At 41.8% G+C, this 25386-nt stretch overlaps 1 protein-coding gene and 1 non-coding gene across 5 annotated transcripts; both read right to left on the bottom strand.

Moving 5' to 3' along the window:
* FucTB (alpha-(1,3)-fucosyltransferase 10) lies at positions 1-20739 on the bottom strand. 4 transcript variants are annotated; one of them, XM_075691017.1, is made up of 7 exons: positions 20617-20739; positions 20499-20547; positions 17255-17406; positions 12512-12637; positions 12133-12410; positions 5807-5944; positions 1-2002 (listed from the first exon to the last, which is right to left on the bottom strand). In XM_075691017.1, the coding sequence occupies exons 1-7, from the start codon at positions 20731-20733 to the stop codon at positions 1933-1935; spliced, it is 930 nt and encodes a 309-aa protein (XP_075547132.1). In that variant the 5' UTR covers positions 20734-20739; the 3' UTR covers positions 1-1932. The 4 variants fall into 4 exon arrangements, with proteins under 4 accessions (XP_075547132.1, XP_075547110.1, XP_075547117.1 ...); XM_075690995.1 differs by having other exon boundaries at positions 1-5944; XM_075691002.1 differs by having other exon boundaries at positions 1-5944; positions 12512-12584; positions 20617-20734.
* LOC142567980 (U2 spliceosomal RNA) lies at positions 14078-14269 on the bottom strand. Its single transcript, XR_012825330.1, has one exon. It is a non-coding gene; the product is annotated as a U2 spliceosomal RNA (small nuclear RNA).
* Positions 20740-25386: the final 4647 nt, after the last annotated feature.

Genomic DNA, 25386 nt, shown 5'->3' with positions numbered 1-25386 from the left:
AAACGGCGAATAATTTATTTTAGGACTAATAAAACAGCAACATCACATGTGTTCATGGAAGACTAAAAGTAGTACGTAACAGTGCAGCTGAGAACAAACTGTCACAATGCTTTGCACTTACATGCTGACAGCTGCTATTTGAGTGACAGGAACCAAAACACTCAAGCTTGCCACTGCAACATACAGTCGGCGTCATCGTTGTGTAAAGCATGGGAACGGCAGTCTTTGGGGAGTGTTCAGGAGTTAGCCACCAATGTCTAATGGTAGCTGCTGGGTGCAAACGTGCCTAGCAGCTACCGTTAGACGTCGGGCCTGGCAGCTAGTGCCCCAGAAGCCGCCGTTACCGCGCTGTACACAAGAGTGACGCCAACTGTACTTGTCTATTCAATGCAGACATAGAATTATGGCTAGTTAACAATGAAAAGATAAAAACAGCCTTCTCAGTAATATACAGGGTGATAATTGTTAAGTTTTATGGAATTTTTAAAATTCGCCTGCGGCAGATAGCAAAATTCTTGTCCTTGAGCAGTATTATTCAGAGGCAGGCATTACTAGCGCAAAAAAACAAAACACATATTCAATGAATTAACATAAATTCACTAATTAACTTCTTAACAAATTACTTTATGGCGCATATTGCAATTTACGCATTGTAGCTGGTAAGTTTGTAAGACGTATCCACTTGAAATGAATTTCCAGGATTGCACCAGTTTCGAGATATTATTTCCCAAAGTATAGGATGAAATACAAGGGCATTCCAGTTAGTTTTGAGCTTCAATGCATGAAAGAATGTGTTGTTAAAAAAGTAAGTGGAACAAGAGTGCATTTTTTACAGAGAGTCCAATGGTTCATATCTCCAAACTGGTGTCATTCTGGAAATTTATTCCATGAGGATATGCTCACTGATTACAATTTGTAAATTGCAATATGTACTATAAAGTAATTAATTAAGTAGGTGATTAGTGATTTTCATTCATTAGGTCAATATGTGTTTCAATTTCTCATGCAAGTAGTGTCCGCCTCTCTGAATAATCCAAACTCAAGGACTAGAATTACCTAATCTGCAGCAAGCTATTTTTAAAAATTTTATAAAACTTGAAGATGATCACCGTGTAGAGCAACTTCATAAGATATCTTGAATTCGCACAACTTCAGCAGCTGAAAATTGTAAGCGGATTAAGTAGTTAATGTAAGTAATAAAGTAAACAGCCATAACATTTCCTTTATTAAAATAGCTTTTTTTAAACAACAAAATAAGTCAGCAATTCTTAATTCATGAGGCTGCTATCCGACACGACATTTAACAGCAGCAAATTTAAGAAGACAAAGGGAAAAAAAACATGAGTTAAGTTATGCTGGCAGATTAGTTTTCTCAAGTGACATGGCAAATTTACTAAGAACAGGGATAGAATACATATGCCATAAAATAAGGTAACAGTGAAAGACTGAGTGACATTTTTTTTATTCCTGTGCCAGTCCGCTGTACCATATTGAACATTTGTAAATGGTAGAGGTTAGCAAGTTATAGGTAACAAAAACAGCTAATATTGCATTGTAAGACAAAATAAAATTCAAGTAGGTAGTTCTTATAAGCATTCCTTGCAGGAAGATGACTCACAACTATGAAAGATGTAAGAAAAAAATAAAAGGAACTACAGGTGGTGCAAAGTGCAAGCAACCTGGTGCTTGCACTTTCACAGAAAGATCATGGCAATATTGTTTCTTAAATTCTTTATAGAGCATTTTCTATAATATGTATGCAATTTGGCTGTGATGTCAGTACAACACCTAAATCACATCAACGATAGTTTCCCATATTTGCGGTTGTGTAGCTCTTCTTCGGCAGTTGTCTGTGGTGTTACTTTCAAGCATCATTTCCACTTCATACCTCGGCGTAAGACTTCTTCAGCATCAAAGAAGTATGCCTGGAAGTTAACGGTTGTGTGGCGCCGGTTGTGACACAAACATTGCCATTGTTAGGAGCTGCACTGGCAAGGGCACCCTGGCACAACCAGAGGAGCACATGTGAAGAGTGGCGAACACAAGCATCCAAAAGCAGACCAGGTGCATTTACTTCACAGAGGACATACATATAGACGAGAGCAGGGGGCTGTAATTTATAAGGATCCATTTCATTTTGAATTCTTTCACCCGCTATCTTGGCTCAAGCGACAACATGCTGTGTTTATTGGCAGAATCGGCAAGTTGGCACGATGAATGATGAAAGAAAGGAGCATGAAAAGATTGCTACAAAATATGGCCCCAGATCAAGGGCTACAAATTTTAGGAGGTTACTTAACTCACCAGCAGCCTCCCAAGCTACAGATAGTGAAATGTCTTTGACAAAAACATATCATCGTAGGAGAATGTGAAAAAGTTGGAGATTTGACAAGCACCCAATATCACTGGTGACTTTTTCTAGCAGTCTAGAAACTGAGCGGTTGACAGGGCAACCACTACAGAAACGGATAGCAATCAATGAAAGCCTAGCTTGGTTGTCACTGTTTTCATTCTGCATTGCCCAATCACTCTCAAAATCGCCGACATGCCAATAACCTTTAATACTAGCCCAAAATATTGCCTGTGGAATGCCATACAGATATGCTATCTTCCTCTGCTGCAGATGCCAGTGAGGCATTAAAGAGAAGGCTCTGCTGCCATGGCTGTAGCTGATGCCTGGAGTTTTGTGCAGTGCACCCTGTACCCGACAGCAGGCATTGAAGAGGCTTGTTCACATGTTTGACTACGTAAGCATGACATACTGACCATTTTGCTGTTTATAAACAGAGACATTGGCAAGCTTCCAGTTTTCCCCCACATAGAGTGGGCAAGATAGACAATGGCAAACCACAGTGGTGCGGCAAAACAGAAGCCCACAGATTTTCAAGTCTTCCTCTGCAGTTAATCACAGATTTAACTCTGCCATATATTCCATCAAAAATTATGCTCAAAGCATAATATGAATTTATTTTATTCGAAAACATAGAAAGGGGCATCTTGTACACAGCCAATTTGAAGATATTTTTTTTTGTGCCATAGTAGGCTGATGAAGCGCGGGACAAAGTTTCTTGGTGTCGCAGGCTCACTGCTGCCAAGGCACGTGTAAAATCACATATAGAAATCCACTCTTGAATGTTGGTATCCTTACGCTTGTTTTGTTGTCTTTTTTTAGCGCAGCCATGAGCCACACCATTGGCCTGATGCACAAGTGAATAATAAGACCGGTTTATATATTTTAGCTAAGTTCACTTCTATGTCCAAACACTGCACCCCATGAAGTAGTTGTGTAGAAGTGGCCACACCAAATTAGATGCACAAGAAAATGAGAGACGTTGGCTTAAATTACCGAGCAGATCACACTGTTGTCTGCTGCAGAACAACCAAAAATATCACATTTGGCACTAATTCTGACTGAAGCCACTGAGCATGTGCTGGTGGGCTAGTTGGTTAAGCATGCACCTACGTGCTTGTCTCGTGTCTCCTTTCTTCGTGTGTTGTTTTATTCGGCGCCGTCTTTGTAATCTGACTGAAGCACCGCAACACCACATCGTAGCCAGGTTTAACCTTTAATGGTTGAAATGACCTAACTTGGTGTCTGTCTGCAATAAGAACTTTTGTCTTGTGGGACAGGAATAAGATGCATTACAATTAGCACCATCAAAAGAAAAATGCAATGCAGTCAGTAGCTTTTGTTATGTTCTGGGCCCCTGTAGATATGCAGCTGTGACAAAATGCAGCAGTTCTGGTAAAACTGAAGTTTTGAAATTTGGAGCGTCATGGCAGTGATGTCATTTATGTCTCAATATGTATGATAAAGAAATCATGTTTGCGACAAATACGCTACTACTGCAAAGTAAAGGGTGAGTTCCAGGATTAACAACCGGTCTAACCTGAGTTAAAGGGACACTAAAGGCGAACACTAAGTCATGCTAAAGTGATAGATTAGTGATCTAGAATCTCTAAGGTGTTAATATTATAGCGAACAGAGCCTTAATAATAGAGAAATCGAGGTAAATGTAGGACATGATTAGACACTCCCCCGAGACATTCAAGCCCTTGCCCGATGACGAAAGCACTCCCAAGTTAAATTCTGTCACTAGTACTCAACTACTCATTGCAAAAAACATCCTCATATTGTATAATAAGATGAAATAAAATGTTACTTGTCCAGTTCCATTTCATGTTTAGAAGAAGGAACTCATTGAAATTTCCGTTGCCAATGACACGGGTGGTCAAAAGGTTTCGTTATCGCTCGACTCTGTGCGGCCCACGCTTTCGCATTTCAATACTTTCCTGATCGCGTAGTGCTGCAGTGGTTTTGCTGGCTTGCAAAACTCGCACAAACTGCAAGAGCAGAGAATTCAACTTCCATGATGTCGCAGGATACTCGAACAGTCTACGCCAATTTACCAAAACGCAGCTGCAGCGGTGAATCCGCCGCTCTGTCTTGGCTTGGTGCCGCCGTCTGTCGGGTGCCGTTTTACTCACCGACAGCAGCAAAGGGCGGTGATGGCGCATGCAACGTCACCACTCCCCCGATTGGGAGGCGGGAGATTTGAATTTCAAAATAGGTTTTCGTACGCTTAATATACAATTTTCTCGTAAACTAAGTCTTTTCTTGACACGAAACAAGCGTTGCTATGTTTCTGGAATGGCATTTAAACAGTCCACGTCAACTTAGCATTTGCCTTTAGTGTCCCTTTAATGTTTGCTTTTAATGTCTTTAAACAAGCCATGCTGGAGAAACATCAAAGGAATGCATTTGTGTGAAAAGATGGCTGAAACATTCTCAGAAAAATTCCAATGAAATAAAGAGCTACATTATGACATTATCCTGTACATGTGATTGCAAATGAAGGATAAGAATTAAGTGCAATGTTTAGCCTGAAGCCTTGGAATGACAAAATTAAGCCTCAGTCAGACAAAAGCATGCATGACTCCTACTGTACTTGAGTAGTATGTGCATGCTCTATGCTCCGGAATGTACTGGCCACTTTTACTAGTGGCTGCTTGGTGCAAGGCAGGTTTCTTGAAACATGCAAAAGAAGCAACTCTCTATGCAGTAGTGCATGCTCATAACTTCTGAACCATAGAAACCTGTAAATGTTGTTGCTGCAACCTCAAGTGCAGTCAACATATACACAAGTTTGGAAAGGTTGCACATACATGTTGATGCATAATACAAAATTAAGTTGTCTTTACTGAATACTTGTAATTAGCTGCCTTAATATGTACATTCCCAGGTTGCTAAGAGTGAATGCAACATCATCAGTTTTTTAAATGTGATGACCCTGCCTGCAGTAAGCTAAGAATCTTATTCTGTACATCCTGCTCACCAAAGGCCACGTTTGCCAGAAGTAGGTCCTCAAGTACCTTTGCCTCAGTGTTAGCTTGCCTGTACAGCTGCTTCCAGAAACTTTCGCCTGGTCTCTTTAGCATGGCCTGAGGCATGTCACAGCTGTAGTGGCTAGCATTGGCAATGAAATTCTCAATGCCTGGGTTCTTCAGCCTCCTCCAAACCCTTGAGCAAATGAGGCATTCAAATTCCTCCACAAAGCTTGGCCTTTTATGGTCATTCACACCCCACCTACGGTTCTTCATAGCACTCAAAAGGGCCTTGTTAGTGACTCTGCTGTGCATTTTGTGACCTAGAAAACTTTCATACAACATGTCATTACCATCTATTTTCTTGATTGCCTCTGCTAGTTCTTTAGGGCTACTGTAGTTAGCAATAAGAATGGCACTGTCAGCATAATTTGGTAACCAATCAACAACTGATGGTGACCCAAAGTAGATAGGCACTGACCCAACAATGAGTGGTCGCCACAGTTTCTCAGTGATGTAGTCCTCACAGACATAGTTTTCAATGGCAATGTGAAACTTGTAGCTTGCAAGAAGGTGCCAAAAGGCTTTGTTGTCCATAGCATCCATTGCATTCGCCAGACTGCAAATACAAAAAGTGATTGCGCAATTTAACAGGCAATCCTTACGTATCCATAAGCATACATCAAATAATATGAGTGAGCCAGGTCATATTTCTGGAGCTTAAAAACACTCAGTGGAAGTCTTCTGATGTAAACACATGCTTATTATACGTTGAAATGCCAGCGGTTTATATTGCTATATGCATTCAATGTGCGTCCCTTGAACGATTGATGCGCACAATCAGCCTGTTGAAGATCACGAACTGGACCCCTGGCCCAAGTGGTTACTTACACTAGTCAGTGCTGCAATCGCTCTTGTAAATACATCTTGTAAACAGTTTACAGTATAATAACTGTGTCAATCATGCAATTGCGTAACATATTGATGCAGGTGCACATTCCCTGTCTTCACCACAGTGACTGCACCATCCACCTGTCAGCCACGGCTTTCAGTGACGACACCTCGTCTCCACCTACAACTGCAGCTCAAGCAACAACGTACGTCATGCTTTCACAATCCCCACCATTCTGGTACATTCTCTGGCCAAGAAGGTCTTCATGTCAAGGACTGGCTAGGCATGTATGAGCATGTTAGCCAGCACAACGAGTGCATAATGCTTGTAAATGCAATTTTTTACTTATGCAGAACACCGTGTGTCTGGTTCTAAACACATGAAGACGAGCTCTCTATCTTGGGTACTACCAAGGAGAAGCTCCATGACTTCTCATTTGCTCATTTGGAAACCCACCTGGTTGCCAACTCACTGCAAAAAAGAGCTCACTACCCACACACAGTAATTCACCGAATCATATGCCTTGTAACATACAAGATGTGCTTGTTCTTTGCCGAAAGGTAGATGAGAAAATGGCCAAGATTGAAAAAGTGAGCTATGTCCTAAAAGTTGTCTATCACGGACGACAACATGTTCAATTTAAGTGGAGCACACCTTAAATTGGTGTAGTGGTAGTTACCTTAAGGATTAGGTCACTCTGCAATTATGCCACGCTGGAGTGTGGGACACCCAGAGAAATATGACAAATGACTGACATGACTAACTTCAAGATTTAACCAATTTTTATTGTTACATTAAGCTTGAGAACACATGGTAACAGATCTTTGTGACTCACATAAAGTGGTCCAAACTGCCAGGCTAACCCCCTGCCAGAGGCAACAATGTAATCACCAGCACTGACCTACCTCCTCTTAATTATTAACCCTGCCTTTCCCCAAGCCACTGCACTAATGAAAGGTAAATTTATGACCCTCATTATGCAATCTTCGGCCAGGAATCTTCCGAAAAATATTGAAAGAGGACAACAGTGTGGAACTGGAATCATTTAGCTCCTATAATAAGCACATAGTATATTGATATTTTACTTTCCCATTATAAATAAGATAATAATGAGCAAGCAACACTCATCACAGTGACTTATTTCTGACAGCAAATTAATTTATTCTATAGTAAGCACTGAAAACAAATAGCATTGCACAGAGGTAAAAATAAAGATGGTCTAATGATTCTTTCACAACCCACTAACTTCAAGAATGTTAACGGCACCCTAAACCACCCCTCGGGCTTGGTGAAATATCTTCTGCGGGTGGCATATGCTGGTGTGAACATCTCAGCACAGTTTTGCAATCGTACGTGGTGCATGGAACTCGCAAGCGGATTGCGAAGTCACCTTTCTCTCAACTGCTCTCTTTTCAACAGAAGCCTCTGTCCTCACTCTCTTCTCGACGCCTTATTTCATCATTGGATGCTTTATTTTGTCAGTCCCTTAGATGGCTGCTATTGGCCGAGAGCTGACATCAAGCTTCGGTCGCCTACATGGCGTAGATACCATGGCTGCCACAGGGTGCCACCACGAGTCCACTGGCTAAGCACACTGCAGCTTGCTGAGTACAACCACATTTGGCTTATGCTTAGCGAGTCGTAGGCACCAAAGGCGGAAATCATGGCGTCTACGTTAACATTCAAAATGAATTTTGAACTGCGCACCACAATGACATTTAGAAGGCGGAGTGTTGTGGGCAAACCCTACTCTGCCATAGAAGCTTCGCAGTGCAAGGCACTGAAGAAGGAGCGGGAGCACAGCCAAGGCACTGTTTGATTGCCATAACTTGTGGGGTCTCTCACACCCGTGCTCTTGGGACAAAGGAACGACAACACAGTAGTGCAAACAATCACAAGGGCATTTATTGCACCTTTCATAGATCAATGCCTGCTAGCCGAGTTGCTATCCACAAAACATGCCGATGGGCGCGCGACAAATCTAGAAGTCTGACTCACCGCGACCGGAAGCGAGCGAATATGTTCGCCCCATGCTGGATCCCAACGCCTGGTCCTTCGCGTGTATGGTCACGCGAATCGTGGCGCGTTCGAAGGCGGCCACGCGAGACGGTCTCGCAGAAGCATCGGTCGCCGCGCGCCGACCCGCCGGGGAAGAGGGTCGCTCCAAGCGCGGCACGGCACGTCCGTGCTGCTTGCTGTCTCGAACCCCCAAGAGCGCAAGTGCCTTCCTTTCGGCGCCCAAGTAACCTCGCCTGTCGGCGGCGTTAGCAGCGCAACACTCGCGCCATCTCTCGCACTGCGCCCCAACCACATCGACCGCCGTGGGCATCACGCAGGCCACGCGGCGAAGCCGGATTACAGGAGACGCGCCATGCAGGAAAAACATATCAGGGGACGCGCGAGAGTCGCGCATCCCCACAAACTCCACTTCTGCTAAATGCATTGAAGTACTTTTTGCAGCAAGGTATTTCTGAAATAGCCTATTTTCACTTCAAATGCCTTTCTCCACTTCAATAAAAAGTGGTTCAGGATTCTTTTAATGTGTGCAGTCACAAGCATTTTCAAAGTCAATTTCATCCTAGATGGTGTAATACATGTAATTTCTGTGATCGTTCAACCATTATGTTTGAGCTTAAAAAAAATTTAATTATGGGGTTTTACATGCCAAAACCACTGTCTGGTTACGAGGCACGCCGTAGTGGAGGACTCCAGAAATTTCGACCACCTGGGGTTCCTTAACATGCACCTAAATCTAAGTACACGGGTGTTTTCGCATTTCGCCCCCATCGAAATGTTTGAGGTTCTGACAGAAACTAACGCCACATTTCCCTCTAATAATTACTGCGGAAGACTATAGTAGGTTTCAGTGTTTTCAGTTTTCATTTGCCCAAGATCTCGCACACTTTTTCAATTTTTATTTCCAACCGTAAAATTTTTAACGAATATATTTTTCAAGATGAACTCTCACTGGCTTTTCTCGTTGGGTAATTTTTCGTATCAAGGTTACGCATTTTATTCCTTTTATTGTGATAGCAGTTGTATAGACACTCCAGGTGAATTTCCACCACCGCCGTCACTATGATGTTCCATATAAAGTTCCAGTGCAATAACATTGCGGCTGTGTGGCCTATGCCGTAGATGCCAGTGAAAGCTTGCGAGGATGAGCCGAAAAATATGTTGTATTGATATGGCGGTGTCTTCTCGCGCTCGCAAGGGAGGAAGGTGGGGAGAGTGCGTGCCATCTTCTTCTGCACGGTAGGAGGGGAGGGGGATAGGAGGGAAGGGGCAGGTTAGTGTGCATCCCCTCTTCCACTCCAGCTGTGGTGGCTGAGCGCAACCAGGCACGTCCTATCTTGGAGGCAATCTGTGCTGGGTTCGAAGGCTAGCCGGCCGGATGTAGCTAATGGCTTCATGTGCTCTGTGTGCTTGCGCATCTAGTTTGCGTTGAAGCGAGAGGCAACACGAAGGGGAATTTGTGTGCCGCTGCTCCCACTCTTAACCACGCCAGCATTCTGACAGCGAGTGTCCGCAGTCCAGTCAGATGTGTTCATGTTTGCCTTGCATGTGTGACAACGTGTTTGTTAATTTAGTCAGTAAGCGAATGTTCACAGCAGTTTATGCAGCTGATAAAATGATTAAACTAACTTCGTACACCTGTCTCATAATTTGATATCGAATCAATGCTTTGCCTGTCGGGCAAAAGTGACTTTTCCTTTGACGAATATCTGGTTCACTCATTTTCTTGGCACTGAAAGAAGCTGTATAACTACAGATCATGCTCTTCAACACCATAGTTGTACCTGATACACAGAATAACAGCTTTCGAGAAGTATTCTATCAAGGGCGCAACACCACAGCTACAGCAATGCATCTATGCAGGAACTGAAAGTGAGTGTCATATGTATTCAGACACAAATAGAATGGGACTTCATTCACAACATTATGTGGATAAAGAACACCCATGAATAATACTGAAAAATATGACAAGGTAGATACGACCTTGCGCTACCATCAGTGAGCTTGCCCAGTTCATCCACCATGATGGCTGAAGCGCAAAGACAGCAAGGACCCAGGCTACAGCTCGCCCGCTTACTATGCATACCCTCATTTTCCTCCACACTTCTCATTTTCATCACAGCAGCAGGCAAAACAGATGCAAACAAGAAAGCCAAGATTGATTGGGTGGCAGGCTCTCATGTGACAGTGACCTCACCGGGCTCCTTGCATTAGAGTGCATGTAGGCTTATCTATGCATTCCTCCTGCTTTCTTAGCTCTTTGGCAAATTTGGTTTCACTTCCCCTTATCAGTTAAAACTGCATTTTAAAAAAATTGCAGACGTTATTCTGTTTTTTTTTCTTCAGTTTAAACCAAAAGCAGTGAAACTCTATGTCAGACCTCCCTTCAAGAAGCTGCTATGTGCCAAAATAACCATATTCACATTACACTAAAACAAACTGTTGTTGCAATACAAAATAGTGCACTGAAAATATTAGCAAAAAGAAAGATTATTTTGCTTATTATATCAGGGATCAGTGTTTGTGACACAATTCCCACATTGAAAACTCATTTTTTCTTGATTTTGTATTAAAGTTTACAAAGCCTTATCTTGAGTTGAGGAAGCTCACTTGAAATACAGTAGACTCCCGTTAAGATCAACTCGAAAGGTCCATCGAAATCTGCTCATCTCATCAGAAGTTCATGTTAACATAACTGATCCACAAAATGACAGAACCACTATACCTGATGCACCCAAACAATCACAGCACAAAATAAATGAAACAGCATTAAAACAAAAAGGTAGATGCACAAAGAGACATCTATTGAATTTGTAAAATATGAATTATTGCTTTACAGTACAGTCTTACTCAAGCAACTAAGCAAGTGTTGCTTGCTGGCTCTGTGCAAACCTGCACACTGTCACAAATGTTGACATTTTGTCTAGTTTGCTCAAAAATTCTCAGCTGCACCGTGTGTAAGCACCACTGGTTCTTGCGGCACCTGGGCAGTAATTATATTAGCTAGGAAAGGCACCACGACAACCTCCTCGATTATTGCTTCTATGGTGTCAGCCCTGCAGGCCTCCATATCACCGTCGACACTGGCATGGCTATGACCACAGAAACACCATTTGCTTCTGCTGTAGCTAGCAGAGTCATCTCCCTTCAAGTCTACTAATCTGGGCCTCCCGCTGAATTGAGTACCTGGCACCAATGGCGGCCACGAAAGTTCAGCTCAACCAAAGTGTATAATTTTCTGCATTGTGACTATGAGAAACCAACGAAACGATCACACACTGCTAATCATATCAGAAAATTTGGCTTAACCAGGTTCATCTTAATGGGAAACTACTACTGTGGCAAATCAGTTCTGTTGAAACCCGCAAGGCAGAGGAAGTTTCATGAAAAGGAAAAATTTTCACCCTACTGAGAGTACCTTTGTCCTACTCTCGGGTGGATGTAATTTCTTCTCTTTTATCAACTAACCTTACATTTTAGAGTTGCATACAGTAGGGTATTGGAAAATATTTCACATAGTGTTGTAGTAATTGTTGCCTCCTTGAATTACGTCTCTGCATATGGCGAACAGTATTTATTAACTCGGCAGGCTGTGCTAAACCATTACAGCATCGTGAAATGAGGTTGTAAAAATGCAAAACATGGCCTTTATATTCACTGTTTGGATAGAGCACAGTGCCACTGTTGTCATGGTTTGTCTTTAAAACAGCATTTAATTTTTGTTGTTCCTTCTCACAATAAACGGCTAAAAGAAATACCTCAATTATGCACACACACGTGGTCTGTATTTTTAAATTTTTTTAAGCAAGAGAGCACTGACACTAGTTTTCCCACTATATGCATCCCACAAAAGAGCCAGCCAATGAAGTACATGTCACACAACTTGTTTGCGTACTCACTCTTTTGGAAGGTCTTTGTTGTGGAGGCACTTTCCATAAGAGTCAATGCTTACGTAATTCATTAGTTCGGAGACAAATGAATCTCGTTCAATTGGTGTGTTGCAGTCTGACTGAACATAGGCAATCAGTGACTGGTTAGCCCGCGCTCTCGTCTTAGAGGAGGTCTCAACAAAGAACTCCTTGCTTGTGAGGTCAGCAATATAGTTAAGATATTGCAGAGTCAGAGGAAGGTCAGAGTTTCTTCGAAATGTTGAAGTATGGTTGAACCAGCGAAGAACCTGAAACACAAAACAGATATACACAAATGAAAGTAAGCCACAATATGAAACCTTGGTGGCTGGATGAGTGCAAGAAGTCTGACATGCAGTAGAACCCTTACATTTGACATGCAGAAGATGAAGTTGTTCTTTGGCGATTCTTCATGAAGCAGAGCCCAGTCATGATGAGTTTTTCTGGGCAAAGGCAGGTCCCCTATTTCAAGTTCACTTCCATAAAACATCACAGCCTGTGAAAAGGACACACCTTGCTGCAGTGCCAGATTGTAAACAAATATTTATTGTCTCTATTATTGAACTCACGGTAATGGAATACAACAGAAGTTTATTCAGAGAAGCTAAAAAAATTGTTTCAATGCTGATTACTGTTATCCACATCAGAATGGACAACATGACAAAAGCACATGTGAACTACAATACTTATTAAATGTAAAGAGGTATGACCACAAGTTACCCACTCCTCCCTGACTTAAGAGCCAAATAAGTATAACAAAACATTATTCAAAGATATAGGATGGTCCAAGGAGATGGCAAATAAGTTGAAACAAGCAATCACTGTTTTAGAATGCATTAGTTGAAGCATAACAGCCATTGCAGTGTGTTTCCTGTCTATTTTCTTTAATTTTGCAGGCACATGCATGATCTTGGCCCTTCCCCCTAGTTCACCGAAATGAGCATGAGCTGCATAGACTCAAGTAAAAGTTGCACTTTTTTTTCTCACAATTTTGACGAGGTGCGGCCCTTACACGGGACCAAACCATTTGGTTCTGTCCCATCCAAGGGCCGCTACTAGATGGCTGTAGATGCTATATGTCGTTACTAGTAGTGGCATGCGGAAGTATGCAGCATGCGAAAATACGCCGATGCGCACACATAGCATCGGGGCACCGAATGCGATTGCTTCTCCATTGGAAATCTTTTTCCCAAATATTGGGCTGCCACGTTGAGGGTGCGCTGTTTACACGAGTCTATACAGTAACCCTCACTGAAGAGAGGGAAGTGGTATAAAGAAGTAACATTTACTTGAGCTCACGTGTCATCTGGTGTTTCTCAGGACAGCGTGCTCAGTCCTTTATTTTTTTTAAATCTTCCTTAATGATGTTTCATCCTGTGTTTTATCAAAAATAAGACTTTTTGCTGATGACTGCATAGTTTATTGCAGTATTACACTGATGCTCACTACAAGGCTTAGAAAACTGACTTGGGTGCCAAGAGTTCATGGTGCTCATTCTGGTTAAAGCCACTCTTGAAAACCAAAGTCATGTCCTTATTTAATCAGTATTTAATGACTCTTACCTCTTATTATTTATATAACAGCCTCGTTGAACATGCCACCACTTACAAATACCTTGAAATTAATTTCAAGCCTGACTTAAGATGTAACCATCACATTAATTTAATTCTGGCTTCAACCAATTGCTCATGCATTATGCTTAAGCGTAACTTAAAGGAGGCCCCCATGCACCTAGGCAAACTGGCGTACATCACACTTATTCGCCCCAAGATTTAATATGCTTCTGCCATTTGGGATTCTGACTAAGCATCAAATCATCAAATCACTTCGAAATCATGCTGTCTGGTTCGTTTTCTTTACAGCGAAACTGTATATGGCTAGGTTCTGGAAAAAATTCTGTGTGTCTATCAAGCCATGTAGATCGAGAATTTTTCCCTATACGTGTGCCAATCCTGAAGACAGTGCAATACTGGGCCGACCCACGGCGGAGGTGAAGAAGGCTTTAAGCACTCCGCCAAGTTGCAAAAATAATAAGAAAAATAGGTTTAATATCGCAGGCTCAAATACAACCCGTATCAGATATTAAGCTCATAAGGACAGATACTACACTTTGACCCGCGCTGGCCATGTCTACGTTCACACTGCCCTCTCCTTGTCAGCGTTCCAAGCGCTTGCGTGTCTCCTTTCCTTTCCTTCCACTCTCCTGTGGTGGCAGTCTCGTAAGTGTGTTGCCCACCAGGACCGTGAGGTGGAAAGAAATGCAAACCGTCCATGTGGCCCCAATCCCGCAAACTTGGAATGTTTCACCGGAGCAACGGCCAGGTTTCAGAGTGAGTTTGTGGGGAACCAATTTTGTGTGGCCTGTGTTGTGTGTGATCGCTTGTGGTTTTCGAGTGACCTCACAACCATTACTGCGCTGCGGAACATCAACCAACGCACAATCGCCTTGGCTACGGTGAAGCAGTGTGTGTTCTCAGAGTGCAGTGAGGTGCATGTCTATTCTATGTGCCATAATTAGTTAGTAAAAGGAGTCATGCCTCGTTTTGCAACTATACATGGGTATGTATACCCCCGGTGGCCCATCATCTTCTGAGGCTCAACATTGTGGAGAAGCGACTAGTCGCGCCTCGCCTTCCATTTGTGTGCATACAGCATTTGACACACGGCAATGGACAGTTCACCATTAAGGGGCCCATACACACAGATTCGCTTGCCGTCCACCTTCATAGAATGGAATGGCACCCTGAATTTTTTTTCCAGATTATTCATGCCATAGTGTAACATATTTAAAACAATGTGCCAAGTCAAAACTGTTATCAAACCTCTTGTGCCAAGTCAAAACTGTTATCAAACCTCTGTGAAATTGCTCGCCTTTAGCTCTTTTATAATTCATACAAACATGCATCATTGCACGATGAATTTTTCCAACCAACCTCAATCATTTTCCCTCGCCATGATCATTCATGTAATGTCAAGCAAATCACTTGTCACACATCCTCTTTCACCTGTTCATTTGTACCTCGAACCACGACTGACTAGAATAATCTAGCATTGCACGTTGCAATCGAACCTGACGTTACTAAATATTGAGTGCTACTGTGCAGTCGTGCCATATAGTAGTCAAGTTTAGCCTACATTATGCATGGATATTTTGGTAACATTTTCATGTATATTTATTTAAGCTGTTATATTGCTCTCGCCAGTAATATCTATTGTGTAATTATACTAGATATGTTACCCTGCACCTTTTTGTTTTGCTGTAGCACTTATATCCTGTAATCATTTTGCTTTCTTTCGATTTTCTATTTTTGCACTAGTGAACCATTTCTTCAGTGTTTGTCCCCACTCCTGTAAGGGTCTTTAAGAGGAAGCTTTAGCTCGGGCGCAACTTCGACGCGGCCTATTCTAATACATGTAAAAACGCAAAAACGTTTTTCTGAGATAACCCCTGGACCGATTTTAATGAAATTTGTTGCACTTGAGAGGGAAAGTGAAATTCTAGTGACTGTTGGTCGCGGAATTTCTATTTAGGTCCTGAATTTTGTTAAAAGGATTTTCAAAAATTCAAAAGTTTGAAAAAAATAGAAGCACGAAGTTTACAAATTCATAACTCTGCATCAAGATCAGATATCGCGGTTCTGTAAACGAGATCCATCAGATCATTGAAAGCGGACAAATTCGATACGTCATTTTATATCTTACGTGAATTTTTTACGTTGTTTACAAGGGTTCTGCAAAACCTATATTTCCATTTTACTATATTTTTTGACATTCATGTGTAACCTATCAATTTTGTCCGCTTTAGATGTACTATTAGATGCAGTTCACTGAATTATATTATCAATTTTCGTTGCTGAGTTACAGAGTTGTAAACTTGATAGTTTCGTTTTTTGAAAATTTTCAATTTCTGCCAATTTTTAATAAAAAATTGACGACCTAAATCAAAAATCCGAAACCAACAGTCACTAGATTTTAAGTTTTTCTTTTAAATGCAACAAACCTCGTCAAATTTGGTGCAGTGGTTGCCGAGAAAAACGAATTCCGCTTTTGCATGTATTTAGATAGGAGCACCCGAGCTAAAGCTTCCTCTTAAGGGTATTCATCACAAATAAATAAATGTATAAATGCACAAGGTTGCAATTGGTCACGTCTACATACAGTCTTTGACCACAGTAATATGTTAGCTGCAATATTTTGTTGAAAAGAAAGGTTGACCTACACGCACATAAATATAGCACAAAACTGTAAACTACATGATGATTTAAGTCCAATCTATATATAGTGCTAGTGACAATAGCTGCTATAAGCACCCTGCATAATCTAGAACCAAACTGGTGTTGAATGTGCTTTGAATATGGTGGCAACTTTAGAGCAGGGGGAAAGAATGGTTGCTTGCTCATGGCTGCAATGTTTGGCCAGGTGTATGCAGGAGCAACATCATTCACATAAAAGAGGATGATGGCCGGTGTACCCTTGCTCTTCTGCTTCGAATGTCAGTGATTCCACTGCACAAAAGTTAAGGGACATTATACTGAAAAGCAAGTCTTCAATCTTGCCCATGTGTATGCCACAATGGTAATGTGGACCGTGTTGCAGCTGCCACACGGTGGATATGCAGCAAGCAAGGTGCACATGTCAACTGAACTTGTAAGGGAAGAACGGAAATGAGCATGACTTAAAATGCTGCGAGCATGTGTGCTTAATCAGGTATCTCCATTTCTAGTGTGCGATATTGTTTGCTCTCACATCACAACTTTCCAATTAAACATGCCGTGTACATAGATGAGCAATGAATGTAACTGTCACTGTCATCATTGGCTATTACTCTTAAGCTAAATTTTTGGGCAAGTTCTGAGATACATTACTATCGCTTTATGCAGCAGAAAACAAGGAATCTAAATAATCCAGCCACAACTCAAGCTTTGCACGACCGTAAGAATCAGGTGCTTAGTTTGCAGTTTCTAACTACATTCTAGGAGGCTTTCCGTTTAATTACCAGGGTACACTATACATGCTCACATGTTTCAGAGCATGGAAGTTTCATAGTCATGCAGAAGCGTGAATCTACACCGTACTCTGTTATCCGAAAGATGCTTGCAGTGGGCACACTCACTTGCAAGTTCGTATGGTTGAAAAATATCCGGTCTTCCGTAAAGAAGCATCTTTCGTTGCCACATGTCTTCGTATGACCAGCTTGTTTGGTGAATGGTGTCCACCAGAGTATGATTGGATCAGAAACATTTTCCAGCGATCCCGTGTAATGACCTGGATATGAGAGTTCAAATTGTTTATTTATTAATTTATTTATTAGTATTACCCTCAGGGCCAGAGGCATTACAGAGGGGAGTGGAACATACGGGAAAAGAGACACTATACAGGTTTTTCTTCTGCTAATACAATGTTAGCTAAAACGATTAGATAATTGCGGGAAGCAACAAAAATTCAAGCAATTGACCGATAACAAATATAATTACATAGTTGGTTAGTTACATTGCAATACACTTGTGTTTAAAACATTATGAAACTGGGAATAGTGAACAGTGGACGTGACTGCTCCCGGAAGGTGGTTCCAGTCCTGTGAGGTGCGGGGTACAAATGATTGATAACATGTTTGCGTTAAGCATGACATTATTCCCACCTTTTGTGCATGATCGAAACGAGGGGAAATGTATGATGGAGGAAGAATAAGGTCGTTGTGTAGGGCGGGACTGTAGTATATCTTGTGGAAGAGACATAGGCGAGAAAGCTTTCGGCGACATGGCGAGTGACGCAAGCTGTAGGGACTCTTTCATTAAAGTGATACTGGCAGTATGACTGTAGTTTCTTAGAATGAAGTGGACAGAGTTATTTTGGACAAGCTTGAGAGCAGAGGTTAATATAGCAGTGCTGGGGTCCCAGATGGAAGAGGCATATTCGAGTTTACTTCGGACTAAAGATTTGTAAAGGAGGAGTTTTAAAGAAACAGGAGCAGATGAAAAATTGCGGCGGAGGTAACCTAACGAGCGGTTTGCATTGCTAATTATTTTGCTAATAAGAAGAGACTACGTACTAACATGATTTTCAGACAGTTCTGTCAAAATAAAATGAAAAGTGCAATTCTTGCTTAAAAAATGACACTCAATCTTACGCCTTTGCAATATTTTATGTCTTTAATGTTTATTTTATGCCTTCGTAATCCTTCAGTCTTTATTCAGGCCACAGGACGATCACACTTCAAAACAGTGTGCGGTGTACAACAGATGGAGCAGTTGAATATTAATTGTACAGAAGCAAGGTAGCAAGGAGGGCAAGTTGGTTAGGATTCATCGTATGTTTGGTAACAGCACAAAGGGACATGGACAAAAGGCAGAAACATGACAACCCAGCCGCTGACTCACAACTAATACTTTGTTCAGGAAGTTCACATACATATATAGGAAGTCCAAAAAACCGGGACATGCACAGGACATATGGTACGCTTCAATGTACTTATCAGTACTGATAAAAATAATGAAATTCTTTCTCGTGAAGAATGACCAACGGTTCACTTATACATACGTACCCCTAATCTTTATGTTGTATGCTTCTGCTATTTCTCTTGCCATCTGGCTTGCGTGTTTGAAGATAACACAATCGCACAAGGTTAGAATGCCATTCCAGGCCATGGCGTTTGCAAAGGGAAGCTGGCAGTTAAATGTGTCGAGGTATCTGCAGAAAAAACTTGAACGCTTAAAAACTGTTCACCTGTTTCGAGTTGCAAATTCTGATCCAGTTTACAAGTACTTGGAAAGTAAAATGACAAACATTCACAGTGCCTTCAGTATAGAGATATAAAACCTATACTACTCCCTACCATATGCTCAGGTTCTTAAGTACATAAAAGAATGCACAATTTACGACAATGACGAACAAGGCTTCATAGGTGGCTGCCGTATTTCGACAGAAGCCTTTCTTGAGTTGTCTTTTTATTTCGACTCTACATTCGTTTCATGGCGTGGTAATGTTTTTGTAAAAAAATCTGGCGTGTGCATAGGCTTGTGTGTGGCACCTATTATCAGTGACATTGTTCTGGGTTTTACTGACAGACAACTAGAGCGTCACCTCAGAGAGCTTTCCTGTGGTGTTTTACATTACGTTGATGACTTCTTGGCTTTTCTCGATAGTGATGTTTGTCCCGCGGCTGTTGACAGTGTGTCGAATGTCTTTAAAGACTACAATATAGGCCTTACCTTCACGCTCGAGGTTCCAGAAAATAAGCAACTTCGGTACCTTGACATTTGTTTAACCTTTAATGAATGCTATCCTTTCTTGCAGTATCAACTTAGATCTGCGAAACCATTCTTGAGCTATAATTCTGGCCACTCTAAGATTGTAAAGCGGGCGGTAGCAACTACTGTACTGAATGCAGCACTTATGAAATCTTGTTCACATATGTCAAAGCCAGCCTTTAATGCACAGATTAAGCGTTTAGTGGGTGCTGGATTTACGAGCACTGTCATTACCTCTATTTGTGAAGGTATTGTTTCCAGCATTAAGTATGCCAATAGGTAACCTGAATGTAATCAAACTAAACTAACCAAAAAAAAAGTCGTGCAGCAATTCCGTACATACACAAAATAGCGCATGGCTTAATGAGTGTTGATACCAGGTACGGCGTAAATGTAGTGTTTTCTGCAAAAGAAATATCACGGTAGGTCACATCTGTTCTAGAGTTGACAAAATGCGGACAGATAATCAGGCAAAGGGCAGATGTACAGTGAACCATGTCAACAAATACATTGCATGTGCAAAATGAGGTGTGTATGTCATTCCGCTGAAGTGTACTGGTAAAGAATATGTTGGACAAACGAAGCGCTGCGTTAATGTTCACCTTAGAGATCATGAATTACGACAAAAAACTGCGCCGCTACATATTCCTGTGCATTACAAATCATGGCTGTGTCCTTCTCTTTAAAGAAATTTACATTATCTTCAAACACGCAAGCCTGATGGCACGAGAAATAACAGAAACATACAACATAAAAGATTAGGGAGGACGCATGTATAAGTGAACCGTTGGTCATTGTTCACGAGAATTTTTTTATTTATATAAGTACTGATAATTACATCGAAGCGCACCATATGCCTTGCGCATGTACCGGTTTTCTGGACTTCGGTTCCTATACATATATGTGGGTGAACTCCCTGAATAAAGAATTAGTTGTGAGTCAGCGCCTGTGTTGTGTTTCTGCCTTTTGTCTGTGTCCCTTTACGCTGTTTCCTAAAGTACGACGAATTATTAATGCAATTCATGAAAGCTCAATAATCATATGAAAGAAAGCCCAAACAAATGTGCATGCAAGAAAAAGCTGATAGCTTCCAAGCGCGCAGAAACTTACTGTGGTCGGTTCGGTAGTGGCCGTAGAAGAGCGGATCGTTCTCAGCATTCTGTGCATAAAAATTGGAATCTAGGCTGTAGCAAAACCGTTGATCAGCAACGATGCTATGATTACTTACCGATATTAAAAAGTAAGAGAAACCGCATGAGAATAAGGCAAGGCTCAGTAAAATAAGCGAGGTCCGAACTAAAAACCGCCTTGATCTGAACTTCTTGGCCGCGCAGGCAGCCACCATTTCTTGACATACGTGCGCTCGCAGTCTGCCTCTAGTCGGTGCAATTAGCTTTCGGTTTCGATTTCCGTCAACCTGCTTGGTGCTGGAAGAAATCGGAGAACTTTTCAGGAATTTGAGAGAGGGACACGCACAGCTTCTTTTCGGAATAAGATCACGCGCTTTGGAGAAAAGCGGTGCGTGAGTCTATTGGAATGAATGCAAAGGTAAGACATCCGTGCCTCTAGGATGCATTATGTTGCTGGCCAACACGTTGACTGCGAAACAGAAACCCGGCTCCGCAAATCGTCTCGGCAGTCACAATAAGTGGAGTTCGCAAAATAGGTTGCAAAATGTGAATCGATATGATAAGGGTGACTAGTATGATACTTCTTGTTGTTCCAGTAGTATGATACTAGTTGTTCTAGTTGTTCCACTGACGTGGGAACCGCACTTTCTTGATTTAGAACAGACAAGCTTGTTCATCTGTACGCATGAACACAGGAGGACCCCGTTTATTTATTTATTTATTTATTTATTTATTTATTTATTTATTTTTGGTTGCTGAGGTACTTTTGCCGGACAACAAAAGTTTCACACACGAACGTTTTTTCATCCGGCCCTCATCAAAATGTGACCTCCAGAAATCGAACCCGTGACCACGGTTCCCGTGACCTAGTGCCTATAGCCACCGCATTGGGTAAACGCAATGCGAAAGTGGACATTAATTTTTTTTCATTGTCATTCAAATTAAGCAGAAGAGTATAATTTTCTACAGCGCACAGCGGAGGTGTTGGTACAGTGTCATGGAGTCTAGGGGACTAAATAATATTCCGATGTTGTTGACAAACAGGAGGGGCGGGATAGTGGAATTGCATACAGGCCGGGTTTGGGTACCACAGGTGTCTGTGGCAAAATGGGCGCTGACGGGGGAGAATCTTCTGCTGTCAAGTGTGCCGCCAAGTCTGCCGCGGAGGCATTAAGGTATAGGAGGCTACTTTATCATAAGTGTCTTTCAGGTCTGGCTTAGGATTTAGATATTCCACTGTTCAATATAGGGCGACGAACAGGTTGATATGAAGTTGCATTGCTTGCTATTAAGTTTTAAGATTTTGACTTGCTTGACAGAGAACACGGGCTCACAACTAGAGCACAGTGACTGATTTACTTTAAATAAAACTAAAAAGGCATGCGAATATCTACAGATGAATATCAAACGTGAACTACACGCAAATATGTAGCATAACAAGGAAAATGTTCCTAGAGATATTCCAATACAAAGAGATCAAATGCTAAAGAAATGCTAACTATGAGTAATATACGTGAAAATAAGCTAGGGTACCAACCTAGAAAGAAGTCTAAAAAATAATATACACATTAAGCAAAAAAAAAAATATGATACAGAAATGGTGAATTGTGTCGCATGCTTTAGTGAGATCGAGAAATACTGAGCTGGCAAAATTATCAATAACTTTCTTCAAAATATTGACACGTGTACTTGTTTATTTTTTTCGGGCGACCGCTTTCACCGTCTAACAAATGTTATCGCTCAGCGTGGGACGCATCCGCATGTATCGGAAGTTTCTCTAATGTTATCGATGGTTCTTTGTGCTGTCTGTTGTCACCGAGGCTTGCGTAATCTGACTGCATGTGCGACGCGAATTGTGTAGAACTTTCTGGAAGACACGCGGGCATCAGCGATTACTCTGGAACCTTTGATGACTCATGTATAAAAGCCCGCACGCTTGGCCGGTAGATCAGATTTCGACGATCGCCGACCGTGTTCGCCGCTATCGCTGTGCTTTGTGTGTAACTTGCTTTCGTGGCCACAAGTTCGCCCAATAAGAAAGTAATTTCGTCATTCGCAGTTTAGCCGCTGTATTATTCTCCGTAAGCTACTAGTACGTGACAATATCAGTTAAAGGACTAGGGCTAATTGAATATCGCTGCCGGAATCCGAATAATTAAATTTTGATAGGTATCTTGTTAAACATATAACCACTAATTTTTCTATGACCTTATTGAAGAAAGGCAAAATGCAAATGGGTTGATAGTCAATAATGAATGGTCGTAATTTTCGGAAATAGTAGTTACCTCTCCTCGTTTTAGCTCATTCGGGAAAATGCCTTATTTCAATATTTTCTTAAATAAAACAAAGAACATTCAGATGAGCAATCACTTTTTCTATGGTAAGGCTGCATATGCCATTAAGCCACACGCCCGTGGTTTTAAAACTTCGTATGACAGAAAATACCTCACCATGTGTTGTTGGCAGCATGAAAAATGAATGAGGAAGGCTCGTAAAGGAAGCTTCGAAATCGTGTGGTGCGGTTACGGATTGATTGAAAAAGAAATTACTGGGCATCAGCACCCGCCGTTGTTGCTCAGTGGCTATGGTGTTGGGCTGCTGAGCACGAGGTCGCGGGATCGAATCCCGGCCACGGCGGCCGCATTTCGATGGGGGCGAAATGCGAAAACACCCGTGTGCTTAGATTTAGGTGCACGTTAAAGAACCCCAGGTGGTCAAAATTTCCGGAGTCCTCCACTACGGCGTGGCTCATAATCAGAAAGTGGTTTTGGCACGTAAAACCCCAAATATTATTATTATGGGCATCAGCGATTTCTTTTAGATGACTATAACGCTTATCGTCATGTCTGATAAAAGATATCTGATCAACCTTTACGTTTATGTTTAAAAAGTCATTCACAATTTTGCATTTTCTTTTACTATTATCTGATCTACATTCAGTAATCCTCGTAATACTGGCGTTTAGCTATCTTGAATTCAGCATTGAGAGTGTTGCAGAACTTTTTGCTTGCAGAACAGGCGAACATTAAAAGGTCGCTTTTTTGTTTTTTTACGAACATTTTCTCGCGCATGCATCGCCTTCAATAATCCACTATTCAACCAGGGGCTTTGAGTGGAGGCATGATTTTCTTTCTTATTTTTGCGTTTCCTTTTGTGAGAATCAGTGTGTGCGGAAGAAAGACAAATTTTGAGAATGCTCTCTGAGGGTCAGTAATAGTTACCGAGGACCAATTGATAGCTGTGGTAGCAACAATTAATCCATCTCTGTCTAGAACACGTTTCACGAATGAAGAAGTGAGGCGCACACGAGAAAGGAAATCGAAGTACAAGAATATAGGGTAATGATCCGTGACATCCACACTCGAGACACCTGCTTTGAGTGGAAGCTTGCAACAAATTTGACAGTGCAATGTGACCAGTGAGCGGGCTTACACCATCATTACTACACTTTGTCAATTGTGTTATGAGGCACTGCTAACTGCAACTATGAAATAAACGAATAGATTGTAGGGCACAACGCTGTTTTATCATGTAAATTGATGTGTATGCCACCCATGATGATAACGATTTTTTTACATGTAATAATGTTTCCATGGTTTTACTGAGTGCGTCACAAAAATGTAATAGTGGATGAGCACAGCGAGCAGCAAATAACCCCATAACCCCGAGTACAATATTTTTGCTATCGAGATTGAAAAAAATCTGGTGGTCGCGTTCAAGCCATACAGGCTTGCAATGGCAGACATCGCGTCTACGCTAATATGTAACGCCAGCCGATACAAAAACAACGCCACCATATGTTTGCTTGTTTGCCTATTTCAGTACTCAGAACTATAATACGGAAAGCAAAAAGAGATTGCGAAAATCATGACACAGCCAAATCTCAGTAGACACAGAAATAATTATGGTAGCCTCAAATTGCACTATTATAAGCAAGAGGTCGCTGGTTCGATTTCCGGCCACGGCGGCAGCATGTCGAGGGCGGCAAATGCAAAAAAAAAAAGCGCTCGTAGAGTACTAACATTTATGTGGGCGTTAAAGAATCCCAGGTGGTCGAAATAAATTCGGAGCCCTCCACTACGGCGTCCCTCATAACCTACTTTTTCATTACCGGGCAGCGTCTAATGACGCAATCTTGTGAGCACTGGAATTCGCCGGAGCAACGTTTCGGCAGTATAACGGGATATTCTGCAGGCTTACGAGAAATGTACCTCATTTAAACAAAACTTGTAAACTACTGAAAAGAAAGCGATAGAAACACTATACAAGCTCAGACAGACATCATTATCAAGTCAGCCGATAATGAATAAGGCTGATTATATTGCTGAAGCGCAAAGACAACTGCATGACAAAAACATTTTTTATAAGCTTATTGACAACGATCGATCCCATGGAGCACTTAAGGAAATTGTTCCTAACATCATTATGGGGACTCGTTAAAGACAAAAAAATAAGTGACAAAATGGTACGCTCATTAGTCCCTGTTTGGATCGCACCGCTGGTACGATCTGTTGGGAACTCGGCGCTGACGCCCGTGGTTGTACCTGGGTCGCAAGCCCCAAGGGTAGCGTTGGCCTGGCGGCCTGGGGTACAACTGGAAGCATCCGAAGGTCCCGGCAAAGCATGAGTCGACTGGTAACAACAAAACAACTTGTTTATTTTAACATTGCAAAGAGTTGGCGGTCAGGTTGACCGAAGTAGAGAGACGGGAGAGCACTTTACTCAACAGAAGAAATCGGAGCCCTCCTTTTGGCGTCCGGGGGCAGCTGTTTTTATACTCTCGCAGTTGAGGGCAAGAAGGAACCCCTCAATAGACGAGCACGTGAATGTACAATGGGCTAATGGTGACGCACACTGTCGTAGCGCTG

This window comes from Dermacentor variabilis, chromosome 1 (genome assembly GCF_050947875.1).
Source record: "Dermacentor variabilis isolate Ectoservices chromosome 1, ASM5094787v1, whole genome shotgun sequence".
NCBI lineage: Eukaryota > Metazoa > Arthropoda > Arachnida > Ixodida > Ixodidae > Dermacentor > Dermacentor variabilis.
This window is presented reverse-complemented; position numbering and strand designations above follow the sequence as displayed.

What these genes read in the sequence shown, in the direction of transcription:
- FucTB (XM_075690995.1), bottom strand. Translation starts at nt 20,733, where the DNA reads ATGGTGGCTGCCTGCGCGGCCAAGAAGTTCAGATCAAGGCGGTTTTTA. An exon ending in TCAACCATACGAACTTGCAA is followed by an intron (nt 12,638 to 17,254) that starts GTGAGTGTGCCC and finishes TCCTTTTCACAG; the next exon opens with GCTGTGATGTTTTATGGAAG. An exon ending in AACAAAGACCTTCCAAAAGA is followed by an intron (nt 5,945 to 12,132) that starts GTGAGTACGCAA and finishes TTGTATTTGCAG; the next exon opens with TCTGGCGAATGCAATGGATG.